General features: G+C 37.4%; 2 protein-coding genes across 4 annotated transcripts in view; both read right to left on the reverse strand.

The window, feature by feature from the left end:
• LOC121873156 (protein still life, isoforms C/SIF type 2-like) overlaps nucleotides 1–14,417 on the reverse strand; it is a 389,616-nt gene that overhangs the window by 4,712 nt on the left and 370,487 nt on the right. For all 3 annotated transcript variants that reach the window (XM_042376482.1, XM_042376480.1, XM_042376481.1), the window contains one exon: nucleotides 11,588–12,021. In XM_042376482.1, coding sequence (XP_042232416.1) covers nucleotides 11,600–12,021 — 422 coding nt within the window. In that variant the 3' untranslated portion in view covers nucleotides 11,588–11,599. The remainder of the gene's footprint in view (nucleotides 1–11,587; nucleotides 12,022–14,417) is intronic.
• Nucleotides 637–6,113, reverse strand: LOC121873357 (tigger transposable element-derived protein 1-like). The gene is made up of 2 exons (XM_042376908.1): nucleotides 6,048–6,113; nucleotides 637–1,857 (listed from the first exon to the last, which is right to left on the reverse strand). Exons 1-2 carry the CDS (start codon nucleotides 6,111–6,113, stop codon nucleotides 637–639), a joined length of 1,287 nt encoding a protein of 428 aa, XP_042232842.1.

Raw genomic sequence — 14,417 nt, forward strand, 5'->3', positions numbered from 1 at the left:
TTTCGGATTTCAGAGCATTTTGGACGTGGGAATTTCGGAAAAGGGATACCCAACCTGTAATTGATAATCTTCAATATAAAAATGATGTAAAGACCAATAATTTGTATTATTATTGCAGATAAATAACAAGGTTGCCTCATAATTGTTATTAGAAAAAGTTGTATAGTTGATTTTTTATTATTACTGTATACAGTAGGATCTCAAGTTTCACGAGTAATTGGAACTGGTTTTAGTGTTGCAAAATTTGAAATCGCAAAATTAGTGACATTGAAATACATGTAAATAAGCCTCTAGTGCATTCGTACATATATATATTGTACACTCATACTGTACAATAACTTACCTTGATGGAATCAGTGAAATGATTGATGGTGTTGGTTGATGGGTTCTGAGGCAGGGAGGGCTGGTTACTGCTTCCTCACTGCTCCCACCTCTACACCTCCTCTAACCTCAGCATCAAATCCCTCAAAGTCTTGAGGTAGCTCTTCCACCAGTAAGTCACCCAACACTTCAATATCATCATCGGTGGTGCCATCATCATCTCCAAGTGATGTTTGCCAAGGCATTAATAACAGGCTGGGCCTTGTGCAGGTACCAAGTAATAAGGGCCTGCTGATGAGCATTAACACGGGACATCTACATGGCCTTATATTCCTCTATAACCTTTTCAGTGACAGGGCAGATATGGTTCTGCGCATGAGGCCTGGTATCGTGTTCTTCAAGCTGTTCAGTGAAACGTGCGAAGGTTGTGAGCATCTCAGTCAGCTGGAGTGTTGTAGGTTCACCAGGCTTAACATCATCCTCTTGTGTTGGTTGCTTTTCTTCTTGTTCTTCATCCTCCTCCAACATTTCTTTAATTGTTGTTTGCTGCTGATGTTGACCAATGATTTCTTGCAAATCTTCAACCTGAACATCTGAAAATCCCAGTGCTGGGACTGAGCGAACTGCCTCCACTGTGTCCATTAGTGTTGCTGCCACTGACTGCCTCTCCCCACTTGCCTCGGTTTGCTCTACCCCACTTACCTCGAAGTTAACGAACAAAGGCTTCCATGTTTGTAGCATTGTTGCGAAATTAATCTTTCGCCATGTCTCAACAATTCTGTCCACTGTATTTTTAATATTATATTTTTTCCAAAATTTACAAACTGGTAACACTTCACAGTTGTGGGATGGTGCATGTGAGGTGCTAGGAGTTGGGTCGTCGACCATCTCCTCCTCCTGGTTAGCTGGTGCTGGTAGAGCCTGGTCACTGTCAGGAAGTTCTGCCTCGATTTGTTGTAGCTTAACTAATGAGTCTGCCTGCTGACGGAAGTCTTTATAGAGTGACTGATAGCTAGTAGAACAGTTTAACGTAGTATCAGGAAGAAAGTGCTTGTCAAACCAATCAGTGCATAAAGACATTGTAACACAAGCTTTTTTCTTAGACGTCCCATAAACATTGAACTGCGACATATTGGCATGACGATAGGCTCTAGGACGGGCAGCATGGTTAAAAACCAGGGGTTTCATTAAGAAATCTCCAATTGCATTAACTGTGAATAAAACTGTAATCCTGTCCTTTGAATTCTTTACACCCCTTGCCTGTTTTTCATCCCTGGCAATGAAAGTGTTCTTAGGAGAGCACTTCCAGAAAATGCCAGTTTTGTCACAATTGAAGATCTGGTCTTGGCAATAACCACACTCTTTCACAAGAGCTGCTATGACATCAGCAGATGATCCATGGTAGTGGGGAAACTTGACTTCATAACGCTTCTTAAAAGCAGCCAACCAACCAACAGAAGCATTGAACAGTGGTGGAGAGTAAATGTGTTTCTTTTGTGCAACCGCAGCGTAATAAACACGTGCTTGATGCCTTATCTGTGGCCCAGACAGGTCACCCGCTCACGGTTTCTTTCTTCCACCCACTTGTGAAGGTAATGTTCTGTGATAACGAGCAGTAAGTTTCGTTGTGAAGTATCGTCCTGTTACTATAAAATATTGAGAAAACATTCACAGAAGCTGTTAAGGTTCCTTGGTTTTTTTTTTTAGGGAACGTATGGTTGATTTGGGGCAGTTGAACCTACTCATGATTTCACAGGTACTAGCACCATTTTTTATCATCTCAAGAATCTCTTGTTTCATTTCAAGGGTGTATTTCCTCTTCTTGACCCCCTTATGGTAGTCACGTATGGCTTTCCTTGTTGACCTTCTCTATGGCCATCATTACTACCAGAACCGCTCCCGAAATTTACATTACGCACCTCATTCATCGTTAATATACAAGAATCGTTAATACACAAGACTCATTAATACACATTCATTAATACACAAGGATCATTAATAGTTACACAAGAATCTCGCAAAAAGCACAGTGGGTTATATAATCCAAGGTCATTGCACCACTTGCTCTCACTCATTCAAACTAACTGCTGTAAACAAAAAGCACAGTGGATAACAAAGGACCGTGACAATGCGCGCTGCCCACTCTCCGTTGATTTGCGAAACCAGTAATGAAAATCGCTATTCTTGAGAAGCTAGAAATTTTAAAGGTGATGAGAAACATATGAATCGCAATTTTAAAACTTGCTAAACTTGAGATCCTACTGTAATTATTATTACCGGTATAGACAGTTTGTTATGATTTATGTTTGAAATAATTTTAATACTGTACAGTATTAGATTAGCGATATTGTTTGTTTCTTTCAACATTGTGATTCCATGTGTTTTATTACTGGGGAGTATGTACAGTCCCCTTCATTAGTGCATTTACAGGGGCTCATCAGGTTTTGTGCTGCAGTGTGGCAGACCTGTGTTTGTTTACATTCAACAGAAGGAAACCAGCAATAGTAAACATATTATGAAATCAAAGTAAAACAATATTAAAACAACTATCTCAATGTACAGTAATTATTTGTGGAATGTTTATATGACGAACCCCTGTAAGCGCACTAGCGAAGGGGACTGTACAGTAACTGGATCACCCCAGGAAAGCTTATGCCCTCCTGCAATTATACTTCAAATATCTTTTATAGGAATTGGAATGCACTAAACCTGTTGAGCTCTCTGGCAGATCACTAAGCCATTCAAGCTCTTTGGCAGATCACTAAACCTGCCAAGCTCTTTGGCAGATCTCTAAACATGTCAAGCTCTTTGGCAGATCACTAAACCTGTCAATCTCTTTGGCAGATCACTAAACCTGTCAAGCTCTTTGGCAGATCACTAAACATGTCAAGCTCTTTGGCAGATCACTAAACCTGTCAAGCTCTTTGGCAGATCACTAAACCTGTCAAGCTCTTTGGCAAACCACTAAACCTGTCAAGCTCTTTGGCAGATCACTAAACCTGTCAAGCTCTTTGGCAGATCACTAAACCTGTCAAGCTCTTTGGCAGATCACTAAACCTGTCAAGCTCTTTGGCAGATCACTAAACTTTCTTTAGGTAAGAAATTGAAATTTTACACTTCAGTCCTTCACATATAAGCTTATCAACATTTTGACATAAGGATTCATAGAAAATAGTGTTACCTGTATTATACTGTATACAATACAGTATATAATTTCCATTCTTTACAGTCTGTCAAAAGATAAATTTCTGAAAAAGAATATCGAGACATAATAGTCTTTCTCCAACAAAATTTTCAAGACAGCTTGATTATAGCTCCTGCTTGTGCATATTTCATACATTGCAAAATTACTACAGTAACATACCTCAAGCAAAAGGTTAAATTCTGCTTGTGTATATGGAATAAAATAGTGTGTGTGTGTGTGTGTGTGTGTGTATGGAGTCCTTGTTTAGAACAAGATGACTTTTCTTTTCAATATTCCAATGATTTTTCCAATCGCTTCACCTCTGCATCCTGTATTCTTAGTAGGATACTGCTATTTATTATACTGCTATTTATTATAGAAAGGTGGAATTTTAAGTATTTCTGGACCCCTAATGAGATTGGAACGGGTCTTCACTATACTGTAGTCTTTTTTTTTAAGCTGTTGTAAAAGTCCCACCATCTTGCAGCTCTTTGGCTCATACATAATTTTCAATTAATATTGATACTGTGTATCAGAAATATATCCATATATAACTGTTAAGGATACCTAGTTCTGGCTCACTTGAATGCCAAATTTAATGTATGTAAAGATATACGGTAGCTGCTTGAAAACATTAACTTTCAGAATATGAGTGAAAAAGTGTTTGAAATAAAGATAATTTACCATCGAAGTCACAAACAATTCATACTTCCGGAAATCACATTTACCACTACTTCTTCTCTTTTCACTAATTATTATGTGTATCAAGACACCAAACATATAAAGCAACGGATAATAATTACCATTTCAGAAAGAGTACATTCAAGCGTAAACACGTAAAGGTGTCGTTTGAGACATACGTTTTGAGGATGTAGTGCGCTTGGCTGAAGTGCCACTAAGCTGAGCGGCAATTAAAATACATGTATAGTGGAGTCTGCATTTACGCGGTCAATTGAACCTGTGGAGGCCCGCGTAAAACGAGAAACGCGTAAATGAAATAACAGAACATATGGGATTAATTGAAATAGAGACTGGGCCGACCCCCAAACTCCACTTTTTCCGACACAATACCTATGTTGAAGTAAAAATAACATCTTAATTTTATGATGGTATGCACACACAATTAATATTTAAGAGAAATACAGTCGCCGGTTAATGTCCATTCAAATAATGGACAACTCCCCCCCCCACCCTCTCTTCCCATGCTTGCTGGCTCCTCCCTCTCTGAGAAATGTTTGGGTGAAAACAGTAGGCTTACATTTTTAGTCATAAATAATACCTCAAACTAAAGTTAGGATAATATAATTGACATTGCTGGATTCCTTGCAAGACAAGGAATATTTTGAATATAAACGTCATATATTTTGCACAAAAGATAAAATTTTTGCTCTTTCTAATCAAAATTCTTAAATTAGATCTAAAATTTGTATGTCTAATGCAAATTTTATGATGTTTATATTTAAAATAATCACAATCTTATAAGAATTCCAGCAATGTAAATTATATTCTGGCCGGGTAATTTGTATGATTTTTATGAGCTAAAACAAATATCTTCAGAAAATAAACAAATTATACTTCATCCAGACACTATCTGTCAATCAAAATACCCCACCTCCCGCTCCCCCCTCTTCCCACACTCGCTGGGTCCCCCTGCCCCTCCCTACCCCCCACCTTCCCTCCCTACCAGAAAAATGTTTGGGCGAAAACAGTAGGCTTACGTTATTAGTACAGCTAGACCCCGACTTACGACTGCTTCGACTTACGACCGTCGGGACTTACGACTGCCGCAGTTGTGACCATTTTTTTTTCAATTTTTTTTTTTTTTTTTTCAAAATGACACGCATTTTCTATACTGAAACGTTTCCAGTTAATGTAGTCTCCATGTATAATTAGAAAATTATGGGGGCCCCATGTGCATTCAGCTGACTACATTAAAGGTAAGTGCTCAGTCACACTGTATCCATTCCTCATTATTTATTACTTTCACTGTACTGTATCCATTCCTCATTATTTATTACTTTTACTGTACTGTATTTCATTGTAGATTTTTTTTAATCTATGTCGGACTTACGACCATTCGGACTTACGACCATTCGGACTTACGACCTGGATTTGGGTCCCTAACCCCGTCGTAAGTCGGGGGCTAGCTGTAGTAAATAATACCTCAGACTAAAGTTAGGATAATATAATTGACATTGCTGGATTCCTTGCAAGACAAGGAATATTTTGAATATAAACGTCATATATTTTGCACAAAAGATAAAATTTTTGCCCTTTCTTATCAAAATTCTTACATTAGATCTAAAATTTGTGTGTCTCATGCAAATTTTATGATGTTTATATTTCAAATAACCACAGTCTTATAAGAATTCCAGCAATACTCCTTGGCTCGTGGAATGAAACAACTCAGGAACCAATCCTCAAACAGTACTAGGGTCATCCATGCTTTCTTATTACTATGATAAAACACTGGCAGTGTGCGCTTGCTGACATTTTTAAAAGCCCTTGGGTTCTCTGAATAATATATCATGAAGGGTTTTACCTTGAAACCATTTACTCCCGCCAACAGAAGTGTGATTCGGTCCTTGAATGCCTTGAATCCCGGCATGATTTTCGCCTCTTTGGGATGTATGTCCGTTCTGGCATGTGCTTCCAGAATAAGCCAGTTTCATCCACATTAAATATTTGCTCAGGCAAATAATTTCCCTCCATGATGACACGATCTAGCTCCTCCTTAAAAGCTTCGTCAGCACCCACATCAGCACTTGCTGCCTCTCTACTCACCTTTACACTGTGCAAACTGTAAATGTTCTTAAAACTTTGGAACCATCCATGACTTGCTGTGACGTTTTGGTCGCACTCCTCTCCTGCCTGCTCTTTCAGGCTTTCGAAAAGGCTTCTTGCCTTAGCTTGTATGGTTAGAAGGCTTAAGGATCACGCTTTTGCAGCTGATCTTCCATCCACATCACAAGTAATTTTTCCATCTCATGAAGAGGACCTTTTCTTTTTTTCGTTATTATTGTTCCCTTTATAGGTGCTGATCCTTTCACTACCTCACGAATTCGTTCCTTGTTCTTCAAAATTGTTGATATCGTCAAGTGAGAGAAGCCAAGGTGGTGTGAAATGGTTGATACCGTTTTTCCATTTTCATATTGCATTATTATTTTCATTTTCATCCCAAAAGTAATTGACTGTCTCTTTTTCTTCTCAGCACCACGAGAACTCTCACTTTTGAGCTTGCCAGTCATTTTAAAGGGAATTAGAAACGAAAGTTTTGTCAGTAAACAGTGCGATCACTAATGACAACAACGACGGCCAAACACCAACTGAGTGAGCTACGGAGTGGATGCTGTACACCACGAGGCGGCCCAGCCCACACTGTCGTACGGGGCCGAAACGTTTTGGTACTAGAAAATACGTAATTTGAAAAATATTTTATACGAGCACGGCGGTCGTATGTCCAGGTTGTCATAAGTCGAGGAGTACCTGTACTAATAATAATAATTATAATAATAATAATAATAATAATAATAATAATACAGTAATAATAATAATAATAATAATAATAATAATAATAATAATAATAATAATAATAATAATAATAAAGACATACAAAAAAAAAAGACCAAGAGTGAGAAACAGTATATGTATGTTGTGTTGTCAAAGTAAGAGAAACAATTGAGACCCTGCAATTGTGTGTAACTGAGGCAGAAAGTCAGATCAGCAACCTGGGACTCATTTGGCAGCAGGGTCTACTATTAGACAACACATTATGTTTCCAATATCTTCCCAGGCGGTAATACCCTGTTTGGTATCTGCCTATACAATAAGGCATACTAAGACAAATTACATATCAGTAAAAATACATTAAGCAAAAACTAACATTTTAAAAGCTCAGAATCACATTGAAATATTACACGGCCTCTGAAAGTTGGTGGACGAGTGTGACAGACTGGGGAGCTTGGCCGCTCAGCCGTCAGCAGAGGCAGGAAATATGAAAGTTATTCACAGTCATATTTCCCGCCTCAGCTGACAGCCGTCAATATTTCAATGTGATTTTGAACTTTTAAAATGTTAGTTTTTGCATAATGTAGTATTACTGTACTGATATGTAATTTGTCTTATTATGCCTTATTGTGGATAAAAATAAGTACAGTAATACCCCGATTTACGCGGTTCTCGTTTACGCAATTCTACATTTATGCGGTACCTCGCCAGAACCGGATTCCCATTTTACGAGGTGCATCTACTCATATTCGCGGAAGTGGCGCGGCCAGGGTGCGCACAAGGTCGCCCAGTCATCAAAACATTACCGAGTTCTTCACCCGCCACCCACCACAGCCGGCCCAAGTCAGTGATAGTGATAGTGAGGATATGGACTTATATGGACTTTGAGGGGTTTGACAAAGAGGCCCTGCAAGCCTCTGTGGTGGATAGTGATACAATTGATACAAGTGATACAGGTGAGGGCCAATAATCTGCCCTCTGCCTCAGAACCAACCCCCCTTCCCCGTGTGCCCAGCCATCTTTTCTACGAATGTAAGTGTTAAAAAACCTAATATTATTGATATTTCTCTAAATTATTAATTGTGTGTGCATACCATCATAAAATTAAGATGTTATTTTTCCTACAACATAGGTATTGTGTCTGACAAAGTGGAGTTTAGGAGTCGGGCCAGTCTCTATTGGAATTAATCCCATATGTTCTGTTATTCCATTTACGCAGTTCTCGTTTTACGCGGTACCCCGTGGGTTCAATTGACCGCGTAAATCGGGGTACTACTGTATATATTAAATGCTTCCTCTGAAAGTGTGAATTTGCTTCCAGAGTTTAACAGTTAATTCATGTATAATATTTCTGATAAACTTCCTATGTGCTCATGTTTGAAATTATGAATGTATGTATCTTTATATAATTTAGCTAAATATCTTTCTCGTGAGAAACAATCATCCCAACGATTATGAATAAACTCATTAAGAAATACATCATTACTTCAGGACGAAATCGGACAGATTTGCAACAGCCAATCGGCTGTAACTCTTGAGGAGGGGGCAGAGCATCTCTTCTCAGCTGAGAAAAAACTCACTATAAAAGATAGTGTAGTGCGGCGCATGTGTGTGTGTGGAGGCATTTCATCTGTGCTCACAAATACATTGGTTCTCATTATTCAATTACTGTATGGTCGAAATAATTATTAATGGTATTCATTGATTTATTCCTGACATTGCTGGCAACAGAGCGATGCTTAAGCCATGGGCCCAGTAGTTCCATTATGTGTGTTCATGCATGTGTGTCTCCGGCCTTGTCACATAACCACGTTAGCCAAAACTGCCTGGCACAGGACTTTTGACCAGGACTGTACATCAGTACGTGGTTTTGAGGTGTCAAAACCGTGTTTGTTTCAAGACGCGAGGGAAGATTTCTTGTAGTTTCTTAATTTTGCATGTCAGTCAATATCAGGTCATCCAGAAGACCATGAGACATTGTTCGTGCCACATCTGATAAAAGAAAACAATAATATGGCCCAAAATATAAGAAAACTAGAGTTCTATCACTTAATTCACCGGCGATGGTTGTGATGCTTAACACCAAGAGAAACTTGCTCTATTTTCTTAAATATACATTGTAAGGCAATATTTAGTTGTCCAGAGCATCCTCCGACATTCAACTTCCCATGTCTTGCAAAAGGAAAATCTTTGCATTGCCAATAAGCTCAAAAATTGAATAGCTTTGTCCATGACACCAGAGAAATGCTCGGCACCCCACTGGGTGTTTCCCTGAAATATTTTGCTTTTTTTTTTCTATATCGCTTATTTTTGGAGGACTATGAGAACATAAGGCATTCATTTTGTTATACCTGGCCAAAGCCTTAGCCTTACAAGTCTTCTAAGAAAATTAAATAATCAAACGTCAACCAAGGCAAGGTCGTTACCATCTGGTCGCCAGATGATGTACGTCATTAAACGGGGTGGAGCTAAAGTTTATGATGTTACAGTGGCCTGGCCTTACTGGGTATCCTTAAGAGATATATAAAAATTTATTTGTGATATATCAGTATAAATTGAATATTACAGTACTGTACTGTATGTATGAGCCAAAGAGTTTCTTAGTCTAGTACTGTCAGCTTTAAAAAAATGTATATTTAGTACAGTCAACCCTCACTTTACGCGGTCCCACATTCCGCGTTTCCACGTTTACGCGGTGCCCTGCCAGAACCCAGGATGCTCACATTCCGCGGTGGGTGTACCCCTTTACACGGTGAAGTATAATTTTTTTTAATTTAGCTCATAAAATTCATACAAATTATCCGGCCAGAATATAATTTTCATTGCTGGAATTCTTACAATTTGATGATCATTTTGAATATAAACATCATAGATTTTGCATTAGACATACAAATTTTAGATATAATGTTTACTCTGAGTAAATATGTTATTTTTTGTGCAAAATATATGATATTTATATTCAAAATATTCCTGGTCTTACAAGGAATCCAGCAATGTCAATTATATTATCCTAACTTTAGTCTCATTTATTATTTATTACTAAAAAGGTAAACAGTCTGGTATTCCCACACATTTATCTAGTAGGGACGTTGGTGGGGGATGGGGGGGACGGAGGGAGGGACCGGAGACCGACCATCTGTTACCGTGTGAAGAATATTTTTCTTTTTTTTATTAACTGAAGATTTTTATTTTAGCTCATAAAATTCATACAAATTACCCGGCCAGAATATAATTTACATTGCTGGAATTCTTACAATTTGGTGATCATTTTGAATATAAACATCATATATTTTGCATTAGACATAAAATTTTTAGATAAAATGTTTAATCTGAGTAAGTATGTTATCTTTTGTGCAAAATATATGACGTTTATATTCAAAATATTCCTGGTCTTACAAGGAATCCAGCAATGTCAATTATATTATCCTAACTTTAATCTGAGGTATTATTTAATACAAAATGTTAAAATCTAAATTTTTCACCCAACATCTCTTGAAGGGAGGATTGGTGGGGGGTGGGGGGGAGGGTTGGGACTGACCGCGCGGTTGGAAGAGGGGGGGAGGCAAGGTGGGGTACTTTGATTGACAGATAGTGTCGTGAAGAATATTTTTTTTTTTATTAACTGAAGATATTTGTTTTAGCTCATAAAATTCATACAAATTACCCGGCCAGAATATAATTTACATTGCTGGAATTCTTACAATTTGGTGATCATTTTGAATATAAACATCATATATTTTGCATTAGACATAAAATTTTTAGATAAAATATTTAATCTGAGTAAGTATGTTATCTTTTGTGAAAAATATATGACATTTATATTCAAAATATTCCTGGTCTTACAAGGAATCCAGCAATGTCAATTATATTATCCTAACTTTAGTTTGAGGTATAATTTATTACTATACCTGGTTTTCCCCCCAAAATTTCTCAGAGAGGGAAGAGCCGGCAGTGTAGTGTGAGAGGGGGAGGGAGTTGTGTCCATTATTTGAATGGACATTAACTTGGCGACTGTATTTCTCTATTTCTCTTAAGTATTAATTGTGTGCATGTACCATCATAAAATTAAGATGTTATTTTTACTACAACATAGTTATGTGTCGTCAAAAAGTAGAGTTTGGGGATCGGCCTGGACTCCATTTCAATTAATCCCATATGTTATGTTATTCACTTTACGCGTTTCTCGCTTTCCGCGGTACCCTCCGGGTTACATTAACCGCGTAAAGTGAGGGTTAACTGTAGTATCTACAGATATGTAAAATCCTCACTTTGCCATTGATTTTGTTGATATCTAAAGCTAATAATTAATTAAAGTTTTCTTTTTGCCTTTGAAACTATATAAGGTTTCTTTTTTGATGAATCCATTTGAGATATTGAATCCTTTAACAGACACTGCTCAACTAGAACATATTTTAGTATGTAAAATTAAACTGTGTCTTGCTGCAAGTATTCTAGCAAAATTCTTAAGTTTTACTGGAAGCATTGCCCCTACACCAAGGTATCATATACAGTACAGTACTTTATATCTTACAGGTACAAAAAAATCATAACATGCAGTTGGTAATTCATACTGACCATTGGATATCATTATGAAAGTGCCCTCAATTGTTGCAGGAGACTGTCTATGGTCATGCCTCCACCAAGGACACTCTCTATGTCCTCTCCTGTTTGGCTGGACTTGTTTTCAGTATAAGGGAACCCTGGCCATGGGGAGCTCCTCACTATTCCCACATGAACTTCTTGATGACCCCCATAGAATCCTACTCCTATGGGAGGCAGATGGAAAGGGCTGCCGTTCATGGAAGTAGGTCTAAGGGCACTGTGGTATGAGCGGTGAATAGCTCCATGTAGATGACCATTAGTGTAGACAGTTACGTGAGGGGCAGGGAACTGGTGAGTTGTGCTGCCTAAGCTGTTAAGTCTGAAGCCATTGTTTGATGTAATGGGGATGGGTACTCCCGTTGTTTTAGCTACAGCTGCACTGCTTCCATTCTCTATTCCATCATTTTCTAAAAGATTAAAATATTCAATTACAATAAGTTTATTGGTTTTGTGTTTTCAATTGTGAACATGAAAAGAAAATTTTGGTGTGTGAAAATACTCAATCTCTGAGAATTGGAAACTAACATGTTTAACAACATTAGTAGAAACAGCATAACATAAAAACCCAAAAAGAAATTCCATAAAAAGATAATTGGTATCCACAATCATGAAAATTATTATTTCATTCAAAATCACAATACTGTACAGTATACTGTAAATAATCCTAGTGTCAAAGAGTTGGAACTTGTGCTAAATGACTTGAAATTTTTGTATTAGTTTTACAATGCTAATTACTCGGTTTCTGTAATTTTTATGGATTTTTTTTTTGCATTTTTCTGTTAGATTGGATATATTAGTTCCCCCAAACATTAATTTTGAATTTTGAGAATTTTTTTGCCCAAAAATTGCCATAATATAGAAAAAGATTTTATTTAAAACTAGCAAAATTGCTCAGTTGTACTCAGGTTGGGTATACTGTATAACTTGACTGTCAGATTGCTAATCCTAACTTGTGTAACGACCTTCTACAATTGCCATGGCAATAACTCAGTCAAGGAAGATTTTGGGTGCCAATCTTGGGACCAATGTAATATGTGTTTGTGTAAAGTTTCAGTTCACTAACTGCTTCTGTTTAGGAGCAATGGCTGAAACAGACAGACACACACACTCACAGACACCTAGGGGGGATTCATCTACTATACAAAAAAAAACAGGTGCCAACTAATTAGTGTTGAAATTAATAAAAATTTTGAAGTACTGTTACAAGTACTATATGGTAATTACCAAAATTTTAACTTTTTCACCACAGAACGTAATCAACATATACTGTACTAAGGTTTGGAACAACACATAAACATTAAAAAATCACAGGTGTCGAGTAATTAACCAGGACAAGCAATGGACGAGTTGACGGTCGGCATTTTTTCGTCAGATGTCAGGTCAATGGGTAAATAAAACGGTTAAAGTCACTATGGTAATGATATTTTTAAATAAATGGGGCCAAAAAGTGTAAAAAATAAGGGTTAAAGTTGCTAAAAAGTCACGTGACTGCGTCACTGGTTGGCGCGAGCCTCCCAGCCAGCTGTTGTGTCTGCATAGTTACGAGCAGAAATACAGGACTTGTGGCCATATACAATGTTGATATACACAGGCATACCTTAATTTTAGGTTAAAATAAATTACTGCTCAAGTATCATCGTGTGTATTTACTTGCTGGGTGTCAAAATAATGCAAAAGACCGATAACTCCAACATGGAAATTTTCATCACTGTTCTCTATTTCATGTCTGAAAAATATAAGTTCTCGTCATTGATGTCCATATTTAATGTTGTGGAAGGACTGGGGACGACCATGGCCAGGGGATGGGCTTGAGATGTGCTTCATAACTGGATGGCGGAGTTCTTGATAATACTCTACTATCATAATCACATCTACTTTTGGTAAATTTCTTTCACCTGCCTTGATGAACCCTGGAAGTAGTTTTCCAACCTTCTCGGCTGATCGGCTCTATAAATAAATATTATTTGATAATTAATTGTGCTTTACTGTGCAACACAGTAATACTATATTGAATATATAAATATTACTGAGACATTGATAAATTCAATGGATATTATCTGCCCCTACTACAAATTTCTTAGTACAGTATATAAACATTCCAAACAATATTGGTATTATTTTGGTTTGAGTCATCTGGGGAACCTTAAGATTCTAACTATGGGATTAAGTATTTAAACAATAAGACAAATTTTCTCTACAGGATTTCTGTCGCAAAACATTTTTCAATCCCATAAGGGGGGGGAGGGGGTAGTAACTCAAAACTAATGATTTCCGATAGAAATGAAGGCCTAAATCATCCATAACTCATCGCAAACCATCAGAAAAAACCCACAGTCTGTATGTCTAAGTACAGGGATGACCAAAACTTAAAATTTACCCAACATAGTCCATCTCGAATCTAAACATCCAAATACTTATGGTAGTTAAAGTAAAATTTTACCCATTAATTAATATACTGTAAATAATGATATATCAACAGTGGCTCATCAGTGAATCATCAAAACAATAACACCACTATGTTGTCATGTCATCAGGCATTCTCAAAATAAAGTCCAGACAATGTCATTACTTCTAAATTTACTCGTATCTTCATCTAGTACTGATATACTCTGTAAATGCACTGAAAAAAAAGAGAAAGTCTACCAGGTAAGAGAACATGACAGCTGAGCTGGGGTGAACATGGGAGTTTCTTGCATCCATAAGAACATAAGAATGGAGGAAACGGTCCGACTAATTACCCAAATGTACCCAAATGTAGCCGCAATGAAGTCAAATAATGGTCCTACATGAATAAATCGGACTG

The sequence above is a fragment of the Homarus americanus genome, unplaced genomic scaffold (assembly GCF_018991925.1).
Source record: "Homarus americanus isolate GMGI-L3 unplaced genomic scaffold, GMGI_Hamer_2.0 scaffold32929, whole genome shotgun sequence".
NCBI lineage: Eukaryota > Metazoa > Arthropoda > Malacostraca > Decapoda > Nephropidae > Homarus > Homarus americanus.

Coding starts and splice junctions, on each gene's coding strand:
- LOC121873357 (XM_042376908.1), bottom strand. CDS start 6,113: ATGCCGGGATTCAAGGCATTCAAGGACCGAATCACACTTCTGTTGGCG. Junction 1,858..6,047: donor CGGGAGTAAATGGTTTCAAG/GTAAAACCCTTC, acceptor TCTGGGCCACAG/ATAAGGCATCAAGCACGTGT.